We start from the raw sequence: 23,022 nt of genomic DNA, 5'->3' as shown, positions 1-23,022 counted from the left end.
CTCCTGGCAGGGCCGAGGTGTGCCGGCACAGAGACTCGCAGCATCTCGCCAAGGGCTGCCTTCTGATTACAAGCACAGCAAGGGGAGATCCAGAAAGGAGGGGGGAAGGTACCAGCAAGCAAATTCATTCCTCTTAAGTTGCACAGTTGACTATCTCAGTGGGCCAGCCGGAAATCAGCACCTGGAGATGGGGATCAACAGATTTCTTCAGCCTGCAAGGTCTCAGAGAGCTTATGGGGGCTTCTGAGGTGCCATTGCATCTTCTGAGAAGGCCTCAAGCAGAGAGCACAGACTGCTGCGAGTAGGTTCAAACGGTCTGATTTTATGCAGTAACTGCAAAAATCACACTGCAAAGACAGGATGCACAACTGAGGTGGTGGAGAACAACCTTCATGTGAGACTTAAGCTGGCCTTTGGTACATGACTTAACAAACCTTGGCTGAGAACTGGGGCCTCTGGGCAACGATGTCCTCTTAGTAAAGACCAGGTCATCAGGCTGGCTCACCATGCGGGCACGATTCATCTACCACAGCAGCAAGAGCAGCTCTCCATCCCGTGAGTGATGTTTGCCTCCCGCCCTTCCCAGCACGGAGCACACGCTGCCTTCCAGCCCGAGCAGGGCCGAAAGGGATGCACTAAGAAACGGAGCTTGCCCAGAAAGGGCGGGAAAGATGAATCGGGTAGCGAACGGTTTTTGTGAAGGAGGAAACGAGCGGAGGGCTTCGCCTGGGAGTGAGGGGTTTGTGCGGGGCAGGGGGCACCCCGCGTGTCTGCGACCGCGGGTGGCTCAGCAGGGACTGCTCGCTGCATCACGGCGCTGCCCCGGGGCGCTGCGGGGGCTGCGAACGAGCTCCAAAACGCGGCGGGAGAAATTCACGAAGGGCCGGGCGCTGGGACCGGCCGCAGGCAGGGCGGTACGAGGGAGCAGGCTCAGGCTGCCCGCCCCCCTGCCTGCCCCGGCCCCACAGCTCGCAGGCGGGACGCGGAGCCGAGCCCCGGGGCGGCGGGTCCTGAGGAGCGCCCGGCCCCCCCCCAACCCAGCCCCATCCCCCGCCGAGCGGCCGCGCCGCGGGTCGCCGCCCGCCACCCGGCAGGTTGTAAAGTCATTAACTCCCTCAGCCATGCCGGCCCGCGCTCCGGCGGCGGCTGCTCCTGCTACCGCCGCTGGTGGGCCGCCTCGCCGCCTCCTCCGCGGCGGCTGCAACAGCAGCAGCAGCGCGGCATGGCCGCCGCTCCCCGCCGCCTCCGCCTCTTCCTCCTCCTTCTCAGCGCCGCCGCCCCCCTCGGCGCTAAGGTAAGCGGCGGCGGGTGGGCCCGCGGCGGCGGAGCCTCCCCTCCCTCCCTCCTTCCTTCCCTCCCCTCGGGGAGCCGCGGCGGGGCCGGGGCCAGGAGGGGCGCTCCGAGCTGGCGGGGCCGGTCCCGGCCGCCGCGGGCCTGCGCGGGGCAGGGGCAGGGGCAGGGAGAGGGCGGCCCGGCCCGCGCTGGCGAGCGGGCGGTCGCCTCAGAGGAGCGGCGGCCCCTCGGCCGTCCCCGCAGGTTTCTGGTTCCCGCAGGGGACAGCCTGGACTTGGGGGTCCCCCCGCTGCCCTCCCTCGGTCTTGAGGTGCTTGAGAAGGGGGTTTTGTCGTGTCTTCCCCAAATGTACCCCGAGCACCAGGCGCTTCGCCCACTCCCCAGCGGCCTGGTACTAACAAAAGGCCAACGGGGGCGGTGAGGACGCCTGAGGAGGCTTCCCAGCATCACCAGAAGGACCATGGGGGAGCAGGGACTTTCCCTGGTTGGGGGTTCACTCGAGGCTGCCCCCCACATTTCATCCCTAGTAGAGGGTTGACTCCAGTTCAGGGCTGAAAACAAACAGATTTTCCTCTTCCTTCTCCCTCCCGCCACCCCAGGCATGGGTTTAGGCAGCTGCTTTCTGTGCTAACTGTGGGGTGCACATCTGAGCATCAAGGCCCCACGCTCCCCTCATCCCTCCTCTCCTCCACAAAGGACCTCCTCAGCCTGGCCTTCCTGGTGGCACTTGTTTCACAGCAGCGCCAAAACCCCTCTGCCAGTCCCCTTCTCCTTCCCGAGGCCCGGCCTGGGAGAATCATCCCCATTATTGTGGCAGCGTAGACAGAAATCCCAGCTTCGCAGGACGCCGGCTGTGCCCCTGCCTTCACAGGTCACTGCGTGCATTGTGGCTCAGCGTGCCCGTTTCCCCAAGGGGAACCCGGCTGGATTTCTTTGCTGCTGAAGGATTCTGCTCTGCTAAAGGAAGAGGGTTTTGGGTTGTGTTTCCCACCCCCACACCCCAGACTCCATGGCTGGCGTGAAGCAATCTCACAGGAGTTATCTTAAACACAGAGAAGACCAGACACCACAGCTTTACTGCAGATAACCCAGGTTTGAGGAGCAGCAGCATCTCCTGTTCTGGGGTTATCTTAATTTTAAAGCTCAAGTGTCTCATTTCCACTTTTTTTTTTACCTTCACACACATCCGTTGCCTGTTCTATTTACCCCTTAACTGTAGGGCTGAGTCGGAGAGAAGCTTCAGGCAGAGCAAGCCGGGCCAAGCTGAACGGATGTGAAGTCCTTCATTTAGGACTGACCTGGATGGACTCCTCCATCAACATGTGTACACAAGCCTTGGCTGCTCGTGGTTCTTGCTGCCCCCAGCAGCTGTGTTTGTACAGCACCTGAGACGAGGGCATCTGGGACTGGGAGGAGGGCTGCTCAGCCCTCCCCAGGACAAATGCACACCAGTACTGTTGCCAACTCTGCCCCATGGACTCCCTTACTCCAGGAGATCCCCGCAGAGCACTCTGATCAAGGATTACATGGTGCGAGTTGGCCCAGCAGACGTGGTTGCTAGTATTGATTGGTATCTCTGGTGCAAGACAGCGCACAAAATGGTCATTAAGGGATTAACCTGCAGTTCCTCTTGCTGTCCCGTTTTCTATATACAACGTGATTATATGAAGAGTGCCATAGAAAGCCTCAATCCATAGATAGGGTAAGCAAATTCCTTCCTACATGGGGCTAACTGCATTCAGTGCCTCTGAAAAACCTGACGATAGAGATGCCTCATGCACACCGCTTGCTACTCCCTTCTTCCCCTTCACAGATTTCCATCCTTTCTACCAGCTTACCCCAGAATAAGTGCATTCTCCCACTTGAAGGGAATGACCTAACTGACTTGGATCAAGTATTTTGTAATGACGTGCAGCACTTGCCTGTGAGCTTTCTGTCACAGCAGGATTATGAACAGTACTTGATAGTTCTCCACTGGGTTCTGTTCACCAGTTTTCTAATTTGCTTCTCATCTGTGCCTCATTATATGTCCAGATTTCTGTTACTTATCTGCTGCAATATCACACCTTTAGCCACCATTTTTCCCCAGATTACTGTTCTTCCTGATCCCATAAAAATTATTCTGCATTGGTCATTTTACCTCAGGGTACCTTCCCCTCATGGAAAACTCTCTCAAATATCTTGTTTCAACTTTTCTAAGGAAAATTTGGGTTTGTGTCTGCTTCCAACATTGAATCTCTCATACAAACTGTCTAGTCTACCGAAATAGGATAAAACAATGACAGGATGAGAAATAGCTTTACACAAACACCAATTCTTTTGTAAAACATCAGGGCATAATTGCAAATGCTATTGTTTTTTTCAGGGCTGTGGTAGAGTCTGTCACCACAGCTTTACTCAGAGAATGACACGGGGAACCCAAACCAGGGGAGTTGAACATGGTCATTTATTTCCAGATAATAATCTGACATCCGTTCCAGGCATTAAGACATCTGAAGGTACTTAGTACTTCAGTAAGTAGTGTGGTTTACTGTAGAGAGAAGCCCTTAAGTAAAGGGATCGTAGAAATTTTTGGTAGGGGACATGCAGTTAATGGCCTCAGAAAAGGTCTGTGAAGAATTTAGTTCATTTTCAGCTGCTGTTTCTAGTAGTCTTAAAAGCTCAGACAGGGTTGAGCAGAACAGTTTATGACAGCTACTGTGCTCTTCAGTGGTGGGCCAGCCCTTAAGGCATGCCAGGCTGCAATAGAGAGCCTTCCCTCCCAAGCTCCTCTATTAAGGGAACTAGACAGGCATGTTTGTCGTCTCTCTTCCCAGACAGCTTTTTTACAGGACCCAGGCTCTAATGAATCTCAAGATTAGGCACAACAATAAGCAACACAGGGGACTGGGCCACCGACATGGTAATTGCAGTTATTCCCAGGTTTCTGGGAAACCCATTGTAGCTCAGAGCTGATCCAGAGCATGACAGATAGTCAGCAGAGAATTTATTTTGTCCCTTTCAGCTCTTCAGAAAGACCGCCTGGAAATCCGATAGGATGTCAGTCCACCCTTCTTGGCAGGGCTGAAGCATTTTGTTTGTGGCAGCCTTTGTTTGGCAGGGGGGGGAGGGGAAGCAGCTGCTGGGTCTTCGGTTAGACAGAAAAAGCTTTCAGTGATGCTGGCTTAGAGACTGATGTTTCTGTCATTGATATTGGCAAATATGGAGACAGATATTTTATCCTGGAAAAGTTCCCTGCAGGTTGGAGTTCAAAGCTCTGGTCCCTGCAACAAGGGTACAGGAGAGCAGCCCTCACCTACGCAGTTGCGTGGCCTCCAGGGTAGGTGCAGAGGCACAGGAATAACTTGGTTAGCCTCAGAGAGGAAGAACTGCAGCTGTATAATCACCGGGTGCCAAGCCACAAACACCTCAGGGGAAATTCTTGCGGAGAGCACCTGGCTGAACTGGAACATGGTCTGTCTTTTCTAGGGATGTAAATTCTAGGCCTTATATTGCTCATCACCTAAGGAATCATACCTGACTCTCTTACCTCCTTTAGGCAGAGCCCTCACCCAAGCCCAGGCAGAGCTAGCCTTATAAAGACTGGACCTATGTGCATCTCCTGCTCCGGTGTTTCTAGCCTTCTCTGTTTCTGTGATTCTGCAGCAGAGTGTGAGTTAGAACAGCTCCAGCATCTCCCATAACCAGGAGAGTGCAAGAGAGTTGTTGTAAAGCCCCTTTGATTTCTCCTTCTGCAAGGAGGAGGTGGGGGGGCAGGATGGGGGCAATTCACTTGGCCAGAAGGTAACTCTTGGGATTTGCTGAGGGGCTTGGGAAACTAAAGCTAGGAGCTAATCTAATCTGGAGTCTGTCCCACAGTCCTTAATTTATTATCTGGAAATTTGGAAAATGCAAGTATCTAATTAAAAACAAGAACCATTTGTGTGTCATGGTTAATGCAAATTTATTTCTGACAATATAATAAATTCAGCACAGATTGAAACCAGCTGCCCCAGCTCTAAGTACCTGAAGTTCTCCCTCCATGTCACCAGGCCTAGGACTTGGATGCAGTCATGCCGTAAGTCTCACTGGCCAAGGGGACAGCTCAGCATTGTCCTTGCTTACACAAGGAAATAAACGCTCCTAGGCAAGGACTGGCAAGGGAGCTTGGTCATGGAAAACCTGAGAGCCAAATCAATCTACTTAGAAAGTGATTGATTCCTCCAGCGCAGAGAGGAAGCAGGAACAGGGCTTATGGATATAGGGGAACACATTTTATTAAGAAATAGTCTCTTTGACTAGCATCCTTCAATAAATCTTCATTTGGGCTCTTGTCATTCCTGAAAGTCATAGCGCAGAGATAATGTATCCTATTCTAACTGGAAGAAAGAGGCACACAAAGGTAGAGATGCTGATCTTCCCCAAATCTCTGCTCTGCCACCACATGCCAAGTCTCCTTGCATCCAGGCAAAACACCCAAAAGCAGTAACCCTCAAAAGGAGCCTGCAGCTTTCCACCACTCCAAATACACAAAGTCTTTTCCATATCCAGGGGTAGGTCAGTAGAACAGGCTATTTCACTTCCCTTCGCCCGTTTCCCTTCTGCCCCGTCTCACCTATTTGAATTGTAAGATCTCTGGAGCAGGACTATCTAGCAGGTTACAGCTACACAGATTTTTATTGCCACCTGGGGAAAAACTGTAAATATTGCAGCGTTTGGTCCACATGCCTTCCCTCCAGGCAGTCTATGCGCCTCATGTAACTACTCAGTGAAGTGGTAAGACACCAGCTTTGATTATTACCCCAGCTACAGGAGAATCTGTACTGCGCTGAGCTCTCCGCACAGACACCAGATAAATCATTGGCATTCTCCTTCCTGACAGTTGTGAAGAGCTCTTCCTCCGCAGGCCTTGAGATACTTATCACAGAGAGGCATAGAAGGGGTCAGGGAAAGATTTTAGCTGAAAATACCTTACAATAAGAGACCTTTGTTTTTTTCCCTTTGTAAATATGGAAGCTACATAGTCAGCATTTCTATTTACAATCTGATAATATACAGTCAGACAGAAATTCTCATAGGAAATACGTTGAGATGATCACTTGGGAGAAGAGAAAAAGGTATTTTTGAAAACATGTCTGTTTATTTTAAATTTCATTTTTCTCTTGAGCAACTCAGCTGCTGGCCATAACATTTGGTCCCTGTCAGGCAAGTCAACTCCAGCCAGAACATCTAAGTACAGCAAAGAGTTTTGTTGTATTGGTTTCGAAATCAACTACTGTAATCACTAGAGAGTAAAGCATCAGGTAACATGGTGCTTTTTTGCAGCAGAGTAAGTTACTTTCAACATGCTCTGGCTATCACCAAGAAGAGGCACTATGCGCATTTCAACCACGCTAAGTTACAACTTAAACACATTTGCATAAAATCAGCTGCATCTCCTCTGCCCAAAGGATGTTCTGTTGGCAGACGCTATAGAAACGACAAGTTCTCAGGCAGAAATTACACTACAAGATGAAGAACACTTTGGCTTTATTACACCATGAAAGAGCATAAAGCCAAGAGACAGTCAACCAAAATAGTGAACAGAGCCCATTTAGTGATGAGCAAACCCTGCTGAGTTTTCTTTCACATCCATCATGCTTTGCAGACCAGTTCTTTGCAACAGGACTATCAGCCACTGCCACAAACCAGTGTGTTTTGCTAATAGTAGCACTGATACAACTTCCCTGAGCTCTTACTTCACACACACACACACACAAATTATTAATTTTCTTCTGCTAATACTGAAACACTGTCAGCATTTTCAGCTGGCTAAATCCCTTCCAGTCACTGTCCTGTGTTAAACTCATTGCTGCATTTAACACTACTCACAGCTGTATTTCAGTAAACAGCAAATTAGTTCCTGCACAGGCTAGTTTGCCAAAGTCCCTGGGAGCTTTTAGGCCATCAGACACTAAACAGGAAAATATTGCTAGGAAAAAAAAACCCAGCTAAAACACAGAATCCCTTACCTACTGGGAATTGTGGAGGCACAGCCAACAGAAGCCTGCTGCAATGACCACACTAGGGCCAAAAGAGCTCAGGTTTGCCAAATTTAAAAGCTCAGCCCCAGCAAGGCATGCTGGGAGAGGGAGCAATCCTCATCTGAGCATAGTGGGGTGCATGGGGAGAGGGGACAACAGCAATTGCAGGAGGCTCTGGTCCTGAAGCACTCCTGAAAATTGCTTTTGTGGAGGTTGGAGGGTGAGAAACTTGGATCTGAGCTGATTTAGTCACAAAGAGAAGTTTATTTGTTAAAATGCAGCTCCAGCAAGTGACAGATGCATACCCCCAGCTTCCCTGCAGGCAGGCCTCTGCACGGCCAAGCACCGCAGCTCTTCCTCTTCTCTCCTGACCACACGTCAGATGCAGGTGGGCAGTGTGAGCTGTGATCTGTTGTTCTGTCTGACCCGGGCTGGGAGCGATGCTGTGGGGTCAGGCTGCAGCTGGCGTTACTGTCTCACATGTCCAGCCCGACAGCCCTTGTCTACATCATGTCATGAGATCTTGGAGGCATCCTCCTTCCCATGCATAACTCAGTCTTGGAGGGAAATTTGAATTTTGAGATGTGTGAGCCTGGTGTGACCCCACAGGGGCCTGATCCTGCCACAGTTGTCCCAGTGCTGCCTGTTTAGAAGGCATCCAGGTGACGTGCTCCCTGGGGGAGCTGCCTTTGGAAGGCACTTCTCTGCCCAGGGCGGTGAGGAGCCAGGTTCTCCAGCTAACCATGCTCTGTTTCTGTCAGGACAGTAGTGAGGCAGCAGATGGAGCTGGCCCCTGGGATGAAGAAGTCACCAAGTGGTGGGGAGAGTGGAGCTCCTGGTCCACCTGCTCCCGGTCCTGCGGGGGAGGTGTGATGTCCCGGGAGAGGCACTGCTTGCAACAGAGGTGAGTCGCGTCCCAGCCTGCGCCCTTGGCCAGGCCTCAAGCACCAGAGGGGAAACAGGGTGCCCACGACATGCATTTTTGGGCCAAACCTCTTGGGTTTGCATGGTTGTCCCTTCTCTCTTCTGCAGCCTCTCAGAAAGGAAGGTGGCTGTTGCCTGTGGGGTAGGCAGTGAGCAGGCAGTGGTGGGGAGGGCTGATGAGGGAGAAGCATGCTGCAGTGGGGCAGGTGAGAGGCCTCCTAAACAAGACACTCAGCCTGGCTCATCCGATGGGGAGCAAGGGGTTCGTCCCCTCTTGGGGTCTGCAAGAGACTTGAAGATGATGGGGTTGTGGGCTGGAGAAGACTAGCTCTATTCCTCTTCCCTTTTCTTTCACAAACCCTCGCTTACCATGGCTGCTCTGACCAACCTAACCCTGATTTGTAGCCAGTTCCTGTGCTAAGGATGTGAGTACATATTCCCAGGCACCTTCTGGGGACTTGATTTACTCCTGGCAGCAGCCAGCTCAGCCACGTCTCAGCAATTTCCCCTCTTTATTCCCTGCAGAGCTTGCAAGTCTTTTTCCCTCTGTCATTTATCTGGCTGTCACCTGACAGCATCTCCATTTGTCCCCTACAGCCACATTTGTCCCCTACAGCTGCTACAGTCCTGGGATTGGTTGGACAGGGTTTGTGGGAGTGGGGAGAGCTGGGGAACTTCAGCTGCCTGAACTCCTGTTGTCCCCTTCAGGTCACCTTGCCACCAAGCCCTCCTCCTCCTCGGGCACCTCACTAACCTGCTACTCCAGGCTCCTGAGATGTTAATGAGAGCTGGCATCCTGCAGCACAGCAAGCCCATGGGGGCTGCTCGCTCCACGCTCGGCCCCTTTCCTTTCTGCGTGAATGCACTCCTGAGCAGAGGAAGCTCAGAGTAGGGCCCCCACCTGCTCCCCTTCCTGCAGCAGAAAACTTCTTTTATATGGGCTGGTTGGCACATGTGCTGCAGTATCTTCTGTCTGGACATGGCCTCCAGGGCTTGCCAACGTCTCTGCTGCTGCTCCTCCTCCCCAGCACACTGTGGCCGTCATGGGAGAGCAGTGGGAAACAGAGGGTGGGAGGGAACCTGGGGCTGTCCCACACCCCCGCACAACCAGAGCAGCCCTTCTGCCCTTTGTCTGCTGCCAGAGAGAGATTTTCTCTCCATTTGGCATCTGCTCTATCCTTGCCTCCACAGCTGGGGAGGGGAGGGCTTTGCTGTGGCGTTTTACTCCAGGGTTCGAGTCTGAATTGAAAAAAAAAAAGCCCAACATAAAACCCAGCCAAAAGGTTTCTGCAGCTTTAAGGAGAATGGCTTAAGTGTGAGCCAAGTATGCCCACGAAACAATTTCTGCCTGAGTCTGCAGGCAGCCTCTGCTTCAGCTGAAAGAAATGGCAGTTTTCAATCCTTTTGGTGCAAATTTAGGGTTTGCCTACATCGTGTAAAGCATTGCTCTGCAGTATGTCTAGCCAGTCCAGCTTGAATGTGGCTACAGGGTTCTTCATTACACAGTGCACCCTAAGTTCCCAATGCTGTGAACACATTGTCTGCTGCTGTTCTTTACACAGAGCACATTGCCTTAGTCTGTGGTCTCAGCTGTTCTCCCTACGTCTTCCCAGCTTTCAAGAATTTTTTCGCCTTTGCATCAGTCAAGGACTCCAGTATCCCCTGGATAACTGCTGCTGGACAGAGCTAAAGCAGCATGTTGAGAAATTCCCATGGTTTTGGTCCATCATCTGCACCAAGCCTTTCCTGTTAATCTTTTAAGGTGGCTCGTCCCCATGAGAGGTGCCATCTCCCTGCCTACTGCACAGTGAATCCTGAAATCAACCCCCCTGGTCACTGCAAATCCTGGTCACTTCCATGGGAGTGAGAGATCATCAGGGTTTATTGTCCTTTTGTCACACCAACCCTTTTGGAGCTCAGAGGTGAAGGGACACAGTGGTGGTGATACTGCAGTTGCTCCCCGTCTGCTCAACCTGCCCCAAAACAAGAGTAATCTAAAATCACAGTCCACCTAAAAGCACTGAAAATGTGTTTCAGAGGAGGTGTTGGCTAGTCTAGATCCAGAAAGCTTTGCTCCCATAAAATGCCTGCCTTGCTTCTCCCCGTTAAGTCAGGCCTGACTTCTGACATCCTTAATACCTTAGTACTTCACAGACCGCCAGCTCATTTTCTTTCTGCTTTGCAGGCTCCAGATGCCCCAGGGAACAAACAGCACCATGTGTGTTGGTCAAGCCAAGCGCTACCAACTGTGTCAGCAGCAGGTGAGAACCACTTTCAGTACGCACTGGTCCTCACTGGGGGATGTGGGCCTCAGGGGTCACATTTGGAGCTGCAAGAGCACCAGCACTCAGGGTGTGACTGGTCCATCAGAGGAGTGCAGACAAGGGGTACAATCCACTCCTGGAGTGGTTGACAGCGTGCCTTTGAAGACATGGGAGATGGGCTCTACTCTCTGGGACTGAGAGGTGGGGAAAAGGATATAAAAACATATTTGTTGTGGGGTAGGGGGAGGGATGAAGTTTTTCCAGTATGCTTTTCCCTTCGATGGAAATAATTTTTGCAGGACTGTTAAATACAGCTGTCTGAGGGGCCCTTGGTGATGGAGGCCTGGCCTTTCTGCCTGTATTATGGCACCTCAGAGTCCATCACTGATTCCTTCCGGGGTGGACAGGGCATTTTCATCCTCCAAGGATGCAGCAGGGACAAGCAGCTGTCACAACCATGGCTGTGACATAGGGAGCTTTTGATCACATTTATTCCCTCCATAGCCCTGCCCAGCCAACACAGCAAGCTTCAAACAGCAGCAGTGCTCCAGTTTCAATGCCAAAGCCTTTGGGAAGCGCTACTACCACTGGATGCCCCTCTATCCAGGTGGGTTTGCACAGCTTCACACAAAAGATCAGGGTGCCAAAACACCCACAGGATCTTCTCAGACACAGAGGAAGGGGAAGGTCCCAGGGGACAAGGGATGGATGCTCCTGGCTGGTCTGGAAGTGCGTCCCTATGCTCCCTCCTTTGGAGAAATCGTTCCCTGTCTCTTCACAGAACCGCTCTACCCAGCCAGGCCTCCTCTCTCACCACATTGCTCCTGTTTTGGATCCTACATCAGCAAGCACTGGTGGGCAGACAGGACACAGGCTTCTCTGAGTTGTCTTGGCTAACCAGCAGTCATCTTGGCAGAGTGGGTGTTCACGCTCTTTGTGCCTTCTACCATTTTGGCTGCCTCTGTCACCCAGCATGCTTCCCACTGGGTTGGTGGTGGGTTGTTCTGAGCAGGATGCCCATGAGTTTCCTGCACAGGCAAGACAAATTGCTTCGCGTGGGTTGCTAGATGGCCCTCGAGGCCCAGATTCAGCTCACCTGAGATATTGCCCTCTTTCTGGATCCACTTGTTTTTCTCTTTCCATTAGCTGCCAAGGGGACATAGAACATCTGCATCTCTAGCTTCAGTTGCTCAGCTGGATGGGGTGTAGCTGGCCACAGCCCCTCACAGTCGGTACCCCTCTTACAGGTCTTGCTTGCTCTTGTGTATTAACGTGTGGCCTGGGATCTGCTGATACAGATTCCCATGTCTGGCACAGGGGATGGCGCTGCAAAGGGGAGAGGGTATGGCAAGGAAGAGGGTTTGCCAGCAAGAAGCATTTCTCCTAGGTATGGTCCCCAGCTGCAGCCTCATACCACAACCCCTTTACTACTACAAAATCTGTAGCCTTGGGGTCTCATCTCAAGCAGCAAGAACATCCAAGGTGATATCAAACTATCAGTATGGATAAGAGGAAGGTACCCTTCCTCGCTGCCCATCTCCAAGTACCTTGATCTGCCTGGTGACTTTCTGCCTCTGTCCCTTTAGATGACTACACCAGTATCTCCAACAAGCCATGTGACCTCCAATGCACCACCCGGAGTGGAGAGAGGCAGCTGATGGCCCGAGCACAGGATGGTACCTCCTGCAAGGACAGGACCTATCAAGGGGTCTGCATCAATGGGAAGTGTGAGGTGAGGCTCTGGGAGGAAGTAGTACAGCAATTGGGAGTGTAAGTGCATGGGTGGACCTCTTGGTCATTGCAAGGCCAGGGGTCCCAGCAGGATATTGAAACTGAGGCCTGGCGTGGAGTGATTACATTCATTCTTGAATGCCTATGGGCTAGAGGAGAGCAGAGAGGTTCACACAAAGGGAATTATATACATCCACACGTTCCCACTGAGTGACAGGACTTTCTTCCCAGCACAGAGAAGACTAGAATTGCAGGTTTGTTTACATAGTCATCCAATTTAAAAAAAAAAATCTTCCATTTGATTTTTCACCTCACACAGCAAGGATGAAGGCTGGTTTTATACAGTGTTACAGAGAGATGTTTTACAATCTCAGAAAGGCCTGCCGTTGATGCAGCATCTCCTGGAGGGTGTTGATTATGTCCTTATTTCAGTGAGAAGGATTGGCCTAAATAGAGAGACAGAAGGAACTGAAACAGCTTACCCAAGTCTTACTCCATTCACCTACATGCACAAGCCTGTGCCCCAGGTTCAGGGGCACAATGTAGATGGTCACAAGTTACACAGGTGAATTTCTGCTGCTGTTGGATTCATTCATTACTTCACTCCTGGGGAGTGAAGTAATGAATTCATTACTTCACATTCATTCATTACTGGCTTAGTAATGAATGAATTATTAGCTTCATAATTACTTCATAATAACTTCATCATTAGCTTAGCTACACCCCCCCAGAACTTCACCAAAAGAGCATCATAGCATTTCCTTGAAAAGACCCTGACCTGTGGAGATAAGCTAGCCCCAGGAAACCCTCTCTTGTTTTATTCTTTGCAGCCAGTTGGGTGTGATGGGAGCCTGTACTCACCCCGGACGATGGACAGATGCAGGGTGTGTGGAGGGGACGGCAGCACTTGCCACCGTGTCTCGGGCAGCTTCCGAAAGGCAATCTCACAGATAGGTACTCCCTGCTACCACAGTCCGGAGACTTCACCTGCTACTTCTTACCACCAGCTGGCATGAAGGGTGACTGGCTTGAATGCGAGTAGGAGTTTCCCAGCTGCTTGGTGGAAAGAGCTGAAGAGTACCACCCCTGCTTAAATACCTGTATTTTGTCCTTTTCACTTATTCATCAGAGGAAATTGGTTTGATGTGCTGTATATTAGGCTGGTAAGGTTTCCCCTCACCTCTTTACAATAGGAAGCAGCTGGGGATCTATTTGTTCCTATTGATTTTGGTGTCTTGCCCACCTCAGATAATGTGAAGAGATCAATGAATCTTCTTTTATTTGTGCTACGTGTTCATTTGAAACTTAAGCTCCTATGATGAGGGTCACAGTGGTTGTTTCAGCCTGCACTTAGTCTCCTGCTTTCCCCAGTCCTGTGGCTGGCACAGCTGAGGGACAGTCCCTCTGAAACTGGGCTGAGATTCATCCCTTGCAACCTCATGGCCCGTTCTTCCACCCACAGAAGGAATAGACTGTGGTATGCTCATTAGTAATTAATTAACTGTGGTTTGAGGATGCTTTGGAACATCATTTCACATTGTTGTTGTTTCACTAGTCTGCCTTGCTCTCTATAGACACCAGACTAGAAAAGCACTCAGGCTCCTTTCCAGAGCAGGGCTAATGGTGCTAACCCCTCTAGCAGTACAGATACAGTTTTGGCCTCCCATTCCAGTCCTTATAAAATCTTAGAGAACGGACAAGACCTGCATTTCTAGCAGGAAAGACAAGCTGCCAAACCACATAATTTAAGAGCTTTCTTATTTCCTCTCCCTTTAAAGGTCAATTTTTACGCTACTCCTGAGACAAATTCTGTTGAGTCAGGAGCTGAGGGGACCTATGGTCTTTCCCATCCTCTGTTCAGCATCAGCCCTGATCACTAGTAAGCTTTTTCTGTGATCTTGCCAGAAAGAGCACGAGAGCACATTCATTCACACACCTAAAGCCAGACTATTATACTTGTGCAGTTCCTTCCTGACTCCAAACCCAGCAGTGCTCAGACAGAGCCTTAGAGACCTGTAATGGTGATCTGTAATGGGACATCAGAGGGGACCTGGAGTTAGACCTCACAGACTGGCGCAACATGCATTTATGTCCTTAGTGTCCTGCCCCTAAAGGGCAGCGCTGCCCTCCTACACACGCACTTATCCCACAAGCTGCTTTTGCTACCTAGACCTTTTTATTCTGTCCTTGGGTTTCCTCACCCTCTGTTCTGTTCCTCAGGTTACGTGTTCATCACCAACATCCCTGCCGGTGCCACGGACATCCTCATCATTGAGCGCAGGAAAACAGAAAACATCCTAGGTAAGCAGAGGAACTGGATGCACGTGGAGGTCCCAGTTCAGCTGCCTGTGAGGTGGGAGGAGGGCTCTGTGCACTCCCATCTGTGGTGTGAGAGAGCTGTCTGTGAGCATTTCCTCCAGGGTAGCACAGGGGCACTTCATCTCTCCATAAACCAAGGCTACCACATCTCCAGCTGCCAGCGGCAGGAGGGACATTTGGAAACCAAGCTCACTATGGGCAGTCCCTGTTGTGAAGACATTTGTGCTCTTGTTGGAACAGGAAATGAAAGCAGCAGGCATTGAACACCACTGATCTGACCTGATGCGGAAGATGAACGCTGGAGGGCCTGCGGTTCTATCGGGCTTTTCTCGGCCATGAGCTGTTTGCTCTCCTCAGTGCCAGTGCTGCCCCAGTGTTCTGCACGGCGTATCACATTTGTCCCTTTTCTCTCTCTTTGAAGCACTCGCAGATGAATCCGGGCATTTCTTCTTCAACGGCAACTCCGCCATTGACAACCCCCAGAACTTCAGGGTAGCTGGCACAATCTTCAAGTATCGGCGGCCCTCGAGCCTGAACTCAGATGGGCTGGAGTATATCATAGCTCACGGGCCCACTAACCAGTCTCTGAATGCCATGGTATGTGAGCAGCTAGTTTTAGGCTTTCCTGTCTTGCCTGTCCCAAAATTGTGAGCCTCCCTCGGACAAAGGGAATACTAACCTGGTTCCCAAACCAAACCTGAGTGTGTAGGTGGCTGACGAAGCCAGATATTGTCTTGGGGTGGGGTTTCCCCCTGGATTTATGAGGATGCTATCTTCTCTTAACATCCATCACAAAATGGATGTGGCTAGAAGAGGTCTCTGGGAAATACATGTCCTTAAAATAAAAATTGTTTTGTTTTCTTTCCCTGTTTCCTCCAGTACTATAACTTTAATGGGAAAATGCCACACATAACTTATGACTACACTGTACCACGGACACCACCTCTCCGAACTGCAGCCCCTGCTGTAGACAGACATCTCTATCATCCACTACCAGACACCAGCCAGAACCATCCCATTCCAGCCAACTCCAGAGCTGCGCAGGACTTCAATGCCACATGGCTCTCCCTGTCACCAGATGACACCAGCGAACAGCTTCCTCTAAGAGAAGGGCATGAAGATTTAGGCTTCGGTCACCCACACTTCTTCCAGACCAACTCCACCAGTCAGACTCAGGACTGGGGCTGGGAACAAGGTGAAGAGAAGGAGAAGTATGACTTCCAGATAAGACAGGTCTACCATGCAAACACAGCAGGAGAGGAAGAGGAGGAGGAAGCAGCAGCAATTGGTGGAGAAACAGAGTTGGGTTCGTTGCTTTGTTTTTCCTTCTCTCCCATTTTATTCATTGAAAGCAGACATCCCACATTGGTCTTCTTGAAATCTAAGGTGGCTTTACCATCAGGGTGGACAGGAGGGAAAGATGATTAATAGCAGAGTGGAGACTGTCAGGGAGCAACAAGGGCCAGTAGCTCCGTAAGGGAAGGGGAGCTGGGAGAGAGTGGCCACGATACAGATCAAGTAGTGCCCTGTCAGGCGGGGCAGTTCCATAGCATCTGAGCTTGGCAAGCAGGGCAGTGACAGCAACAGGTCCTAGCAACTGTCCAGTGACCATCAGGTGAAAGCAAGGTGACAAGTCAAATCTGAGGTAAATCTGGGAAAGCAAAACAACAATTCAGGGACAAAGTACACTGGCAGCATTGCTCTGGCCAGATCTGAAGGTCCAGGCCTGAGCTTAAATGGAGCTCCTGAGCAATGGGCAGAGAGGGTGTGTGAGGTTGGTCAAGGCAATTAAGGCCTGTTGGTGCACCCTGGTGGCAATTTATGGTTTTGAGGCCAAATACTCAATGGTTTTTGCCTTGTTAGATACCACATGCTGAAGTATAAGCCATCCAAGATAATTAAAGCATCCCTGTATTTTTCCTCCAGCTCTCAGGTTCAATCAGATTTCCATCAGCACAGCTGTACCCTACAGCATGAGGAGATCCGAGCTCTCAGAGAACAGCCGCACAACATCCTCCAGGCTTCGTCTCTTCAGGCGACTGTGTCACCGAGACCCACACAACACCGCCTTCTGTAAGGAGCTGCAGCACGTGGCAGCCAGGCTGGCCCCAAGGAACTCCACAGCAGGACTATGGACCGAGACAGCTGCCCGGTGGCCACAGGGCCTCCACAAAGCACCGGCCCGTAAGAACTCACTGGAGGACTTGAAGGTGGCAGCATTTGCTGGGAGTCAGGGGGAAGCAGCCAACTACAGCATGATGGCGTCTGTGGAGAACCCTCTGCTAGGTGCCAGCCCAACCGCGGACATCAGCCAGCCAGAGCCTCTGCAAGCCCCTGGCACTGAAAGGTGGCACTTGATTTCCTGGGCAAAACAGGAGCATGGTTAGCTGGGGAGGGAGGGTCAAGCCAATCCTCTGGTAGTCTCCCTGCTCTCCTTGATGTCCCCATTCTCCAATATCTATCCATGCAGCTGCAGTAGATGCTTGACCAATGGTGTGTCCTCCAAAGACTGATTGGCACAACTGGCCTGACACAGAGCTCCCAGAATGTATTTCGCCCCTGCCTCTAAGGGATCCATTTAAAAGGTTCTGAAGGAGCTGGGGGACCAATACTAATGTGATTGTAAAGAAGGCCAGGAGTCTATAGCATGTCACATACACACATTTACCAGCGCATCATGCCCTTTCTGTCCCATTATTCTGGGCACACATGCTCTCTAACTTCAATAAACATTTGGCAGGAAAACGAGGGCCAACTTTTACACATTTCTGGCAAGCCACATACAAACTCTCCCACCACATTATATGATAAGAGGGACCTTGCTTGAGCTCCCCTTTCCCACCTAACATCATACCTCTCGAGGTGATAGCATGAACTGAGGCTGAGGGCACTCACATGTTTGAAAGACCATAATATAGACAAGTCTCACTACAAACGATGCCTCCTCTCAGAGGATGTTGATCCATGGCTTTTCACAGCCTTGCTAGATGAATTCAGGAGGTGGATCAAGGCTTTACACTCTGTTCATCAGTGGTCCATCTTGCCCAAGGTGGGGGAAATGGAGAGTGGAAACACTGGGTTTCTTCCCATCTTCAAAGACAGTGAGGAAGAAATTCACTGTATTTCATGTTTGCAGCAATTTTTCATTTTTAGCTCATGCCGCCTCCTTTCTCCACAGCAATGAGTTTGATGTGAGCCTTGTGGGCCATGACGACATTAGTTTGGCTGACATGTATCGGTGGAAAGTCTCAGCTTATGCCCCCTGCAGCTCCACGTGCACTTCAGGTAGGTTTGGCTTCAGGTGACTGATTGTGTGAGGTCCTGTTTGGCTGTTGATGGAGAGAATACTGGTATTTTTTAAAATGGCAGGTAGAGCTTCAGAAGCAGTGAGCGCTCCAGTAATTTAATCATGGTGGGAGGAGGCTTTTGGATCTGATGGAGCCTGACCAAGAAAGGGTCTTGATTGCCCAGCAGGTATCAGCACCTCCTATGCGATGTGTGTCCGGTATGACGGAGTAGAAGTGGATGAAACGTACTGTGATGCCCTAACCCGACCAGAACCTACTCATGAATTTTGCACAGGGAGAGACTGCCAGCCTAGGTGAGTGGAAATGACATCAGCTGTCCATGGGGACAACATATCTTTGTAAGGATCATTTTCTGCGCAAAGTATACAGCCATTTTTGGGCTGGAAGATACGCTTCAACAGCTAAGCCCTTGTATCCCCTTGTAAGCAAAAAGAGGGAAGGAATGTGCTGCCCGAGTTGCCTGCGAAAGGCAAAGTTGGCTTTCAAGATCAGCATCGCCTTAACACAGACATACATGTGATGAGCAGATTCATAGCAGCAGCTACTGGGTGAGGGAGTTCCAGGCGTGCAGGCACTCCCCAGCTACCCCGTGTCCCTTGTCCTCCTTACCTGGGTTTTCCTTTGTGCTTTCTCTCCTGGGGACTGCTCGTGGAGGTGGGAGACCAGCCGGTGGAGTGAATGCTCCAGAACCTGTGGTGAGGGCTATCAGTACCGCACTGTGCGCTGCTGGAAGATGCTGGCTCCAGGCTTTGACAGCTCCGTTTATGATGACCTCTGTGAATCAGCTGGGCTGGCTAGGCCCATGGAGCGGAAAGCCTGCAAGAACAAGGCCTGTGGGCCCCAGTGGGAGCTCTCTGAGTGGTCCGAGGTAGGCAGCAGGGGAGCTTTGTTCCCAGAGGTAAGCAGCCGGGGCTGGGCTGGAGCCTGGAGGAAGGTGGCTGGCAGATGTTGGGTGCTGAGGAAGCCCCTGGCCAGCTGCATCCTGGGGAAACAAGGACTGCCTTTATCCACCGCTCCCCTGTTCTGGCACTGCCCAGTGAACAAAGGCCATTGTAAAACATTTTTTCTAAGGTCACTTCTCAAGCAGGACATTGACCAAATGAAAGCCCTGTCAGCAAGAGGCTTTGCCTCCCTCTTCCCAAGGATTTAACTAAAAGCAGATAGGGAAACAGCATGGAAACATAGAGGAGCTAAAACCCAGGTAACATCCCTTTGATTGACTTCCCACAGCCTGCTTGGGACTGGGACAATGGAGCTGCCCAGTGACTGAATAGCAGTCCAGGCCTCAGCATCTTGGAGCGTTGGAGCTCTAGGACTCAAAGTAATTAAGCAGCAGAGGTAGAGACGGACCTACCTTTTTCTGTCCCTGCTGGGGCCCTTACCCTCTCCCCTCGTGCAGCAGGAAGAAAACAGGAGAAGGCACAGCTGCCTTCCTCGCCTTTGCTCATCCCCCTTGTTCTCTGCTTCTGAGCCCCGGGGCTGACTCTGTATGGCTATTGCAGTGCTCGGCCCGGTGTGGCATGCAGGGGACGATGAAGCGGGAGGTGCGCTGCTCGGTGGAAGCACCCCTCTGTGATGAGTCCCGGAAGCCCAGCAGCGAGAAGGCATGCACAGGCCCACCCTGCGACCGCCGCTGGACTGCTTCAGATTGGGGCCCGGTGAGTCCGGAGGGTCTGCTTCTCCTTGAACCCAATGCCTGGGGGTGCAGGGCTGGTGGGAGGGAGCAGGTGGGCAGTCATGCTACTGCTCTCTTTTGGCTTTCTTCTGGCAGAGGCTAAGCTGAAGAAACTAGAATAAACTGTATTTTTGCCTCTCCATGCTGTAAATTTTCATTAGCTGTGAGGTGAGCTCCATTCAATAATCTGGGAAGCTCATGGCACCTGGAGAAGGGAAGCCCCTGACCAGATGTACGTCTAAAGACCCTTGGGATCCAGTGCCACAGTCCTAGTGGCAGGGCTAGGCTCTGGACTCAGGTCTCCTGGCACCACTGACCCTGACCCTTCCACCTTCTTCTGATGTGTCTAAATGCCCTGTATTCCTCCAAGTGCTCAGGTTCGTGTGGTGAGGGACGCATGAGCCGCTTCATCGCGTGTCGCAACCTGGAGGGCAAAGTGATCTCCGACTCGCAGTGTGACCCAGCCACCAAGCCCCTGGCTGTCCATCCGTGCGGAGACAAGAACTGCCCCGCACACTGGGTGGAGCAGGAGTGGGACCAGGTAAAGCCAAGCCCAGCCCTCTTTCCCACCCCATATCTCATGGGAGATGGTGGGAGCCTGGCTCCCTTGGCGGAGCAGGGTTGTATGGTGTGACCTCCAGCTGAGGAGCTGTACCCTCATCCTAGCTCCTTCCAGAGAGAGTTCCAGCTTGTCCCCCACCATACCCTAAAGTCTACCCTGAAGTTTTTGGCATTTGCTGCTTTCCCAGGGACCTCCATTGGAGGGCAGCAATGTCCTAAGGAAACCGACCTCTCCCACCTGTGGCTCCCAGCTGGCAGTTGCAGACACCTCAGCAGAGCTCTTTGTCCAGCACCTGCACTCAGACCCCCAAGATTTTGGTCCCACCACTAAAGAGAAAGCCCCAACAAAACCAGCTTCATCTCTGATAAATAATATCCAGAGGTAAACTTGAACCACAGCCCAGATCCCTGCCCTGGAAGTCACATCCAGGCTTCAGGACTCGTAGTCCAGTGAACGCGGTCCAGGTGTCTTGTTCTACCAAGCAATCGGTCTCTGCCAGTTTACTTACTCCCCCTCTGTTGCTCAAGGTCGAGGGGCTCTGGGCTTCCTGTTACAAGCTGGTCCAAATCCCAGAGCACCCAGAAGGAACACATTGAGTCAATTGTGGGATTTGGGCTTTGTCTTTAAATCTTGAGCAAAATAGGGATTCACAAAGCACTAGGGAAAGTGATTTCTAGGAAACCAGAGAAGCAGCCAAGCCCTCTTCCCTCCAACCACGGCTAAACCTCTGTTCTCATTTTGCTACCCTTTATAGCTGTTGACTACATTCAACCGAGTCTCCCTCCAGCACTGGTCACAAGCACAAACTGGTTAAAACTAGGGACTTGTGGCAGTCCTGTAACCCTGTCCTGCTCTGGCCTACGGTGTGGGTCACAAACAATGCTGCAGTGCAGTTTTTCAGCTGTGTCCAGGCTATTAAACTCACCTGAACTCTGACAGACCAGCTGAGCTCCCCACCTTTGCGTGTGCCAGCTTCTTTGCCTTTGCTGTGTTCTCTCGGCTGATCAGCTCTGAGTTCACAGGATGACTAAGGGTGGACGCAAGCCAGCTGTGCTGGCCCTGCCATGGTGAAGAAGGGCACAAAGCAACGAAATCTCCAACTGGCAACTGCCTCCATGGGCATCAGGGAGCAGAGCTGAGCTAGAATCAGATCCTGCCTCCTGCTGCTTCTCTTGGTGGTGTCCTGAGAGAGTGAGAGCTCCCAGCTAAGCCTGCATAGCTTTGGGCTCAGCAGTACTTGTCCATGCAAAGCACCTGCAGTGCGCCAGTTTGGGCCCCTTGGGCCCACACAAAGCTTGTCAGTACTCCAAGATGTAGGTTGCTACAAAAATAGGCTACATGGTTTTTGAGAACATAGATACACATAAAATAGGACAGAAACAGCCTCTTGTAGTCTTACCTTGGCTGCTCCAGGTCTCTTGTGGTAGCTGCTCTCAAGGCTGGTCAAGGTGAATTTGGTATCCCCAGTGCTGGCTAAACACTAATTACCAGCTCCTGTCCTCGCTCCCTAAGAAATTCAGCTCCTTGCAGACACCCATTGCTCCTGTGACCTGGGCAGCACTATGTCTGTTAGACTGATGTTAGCACATGCATTAAGCACCTTGCTTCTGAGCAGGATGCCATCTTACTTGATGGTCTACAGCTGATGAGCATTATTTGTTACCTGGCTGTTACCTTCTCTTTCCCAGTGTGATGCCAGCTGTGGGCGAGGAATGAAGACCCGGGTCGTCTTGTGTGCGGGCCTGGAGAACGGCGTGTACAGGGAGTACCCCGAGAAGCGCTGTGAGACCTCTCAGAAACCTGAGGAGCAAGCTGCCTGTTTTAGGAGGCCATGTTCAACGTGGTTCACTACCTCCTGGTCTCAGGTGGGGCTCGGGGTGGTGTGGAAAAGGGAGAGGAGACCTCATAACCCTGGTGGGTGGAGCATGACCTGCACTGAGGATTTCTGTTGCTGGATTTCTCTCCTCCAGCAGCAGAAGGGGAGCATAAGTTTGAGATCAGTGTGGGATTTGACCCAAACCTCCTCAAGAACAGTCTCCGAAGCAGGGACTGGGAGGCCTCACTGGAAGAAAGAACTTGGGAACTATAGAAAAATAAAAAAAAAAAGCCTCTCACGATCCCTTTCGTCTCTCTCAATCCCGACAGTGCAGCAAGACGTGTGGTGCTGGTGTGCGACTGCGTGAGGTGAAGTGTTACCAGGGGGAAGCGCTGGCTCAGGGCTGTGACCCCACTTCCAAACCAGAAGCCAGGCAGACGTGCCAACTCCAGCCGTGCCCCACAGAGGCACCAGGTAAGTCTGGCAGAGCAGGAAGGGAGAGAAGCCCTTGGGAGCCCTTTCCTCTGTCCAGCTCTCCACTGGGGAAGCAAATCTATCTCCTTTTTAACCCCTTCTGTGGATGCTTCTGCTCCCCAGAAGAAGACTGTGAAGACAAAGCAACGGCCAACTGCGTGCTGGTGCTGAAGGTGAAGCTGTGCTCTCACTGGTACTACAGGAAGGCTTGCTGCCGGTCGTGTCGGCTCAAGACACCCTGACTGCTGCCAGGCTGTACTTTCCTTCCAAGTTCAGGGGTGAGAGCCCCCTTGAGTCAGACTTTACCACTTGAAGCCACCCCACTTGGCTTGGCTGTGGAGCCAGTCCTTGTAGACCAGCCTGCTCAGCAAGGAAGGATTCCTAGGACTTAGTCATCACTGTTCCCTCTCCACCAAGAGGATTTTACACAAGACAAACCATCGGTTCCTAGAAAGCTACTGAGAAGTGAGTTGGGAAAGCCTGTCCTTGCTGTTGTCATCTCTGAAGAGCTCTAGTTGGAGACGGTGGGCTGCAGAGGCCAGCCCACAGCAGGGCACAGATGACAGCAGCAGCCATCTCTGTGGTCTGCCCTGCAGGTTCTTCTACTACAAGGGCAATTTCCAAAACACACTGAAAAATTCTGTGTCACAATAA

General features: G+C 51.5%; 1 protein-coding gene across 5 annotated transcripts; it reads left to right on the top strand.

Moving 5' to 3' along the window:
- The first annotated feature begins 913 nt into the window (after positions 1–913).
- On the top strand, positions 914–23,022 carry LOC142412520 (ADAMTS-like protein 2). 5 transcript variants are annotated; one of them, XM_075507945.1, is made up of 18 exons: positions 914–1,294; positions 8,057–8,199; positions 10,405–10,480; positions 10,988–11,090; positions 12,070–12,215; positions 13,045–13,168; positions 14,435–14,515; positions 14,955–15,130; positions 15,413–15,839; positions 16,460–16,880; positions 17,712–17,818; positions 18,005–18,134; positions 18,496–18,709; positions 19,344–19,499; positions 19,887–20,057; positions 21,767–21,943; positions 22,224–22,368; positions 22,492–23,022. In XM_075507945.1, the coding sequence occupies exons 1-18, from the start codon at positions 1,223–1,225 to the stop codon at positions 22,608–22,610; spliced, it is 2,988 nt and encodes a 995-aa protein (XP_075364060.1). In that variant the 5' UTR covers positions 914–1,222; the 3' UTR covers positions 22,611–23,022. The 5 variants fall into 5 exon arrangements, 4 of the variants coding, with proteins under 4 accessions (XP_075364060.1, XP_075364061.1, XP_075364059.1 ...); XR_012776505.1 differs by having other exon boundaries at positions 938–1,294; positions 8,062–8,199; positions 22,229–22,368; XM_075507944.1 differs by having other exon boundaries at positions 941–1,294; positions 8,062–8,199; positions 18,008–18,134.

This window comes from Mycteria americana, chromosome 7 (genome assembly GCF_035582795.1).
Source record: "Mycteria americana isolate JAX WOST 10 ecotype Jacksonville Zoo and Gardens chromosome 7, USCA_MyAme_1.0, whole genome shotgun sequence".
NCBI classification, from domain to species: Eukaryota; Metazoa; Chordata; class Aves; order Ciconiiformes; family Ciconiidae; genus Mycteria; species Mycteria americana.
Note: the sequence above shows the minus strand (reverse complement) of the source record. Positions and strands in the feature narration are given on the sequence as shown.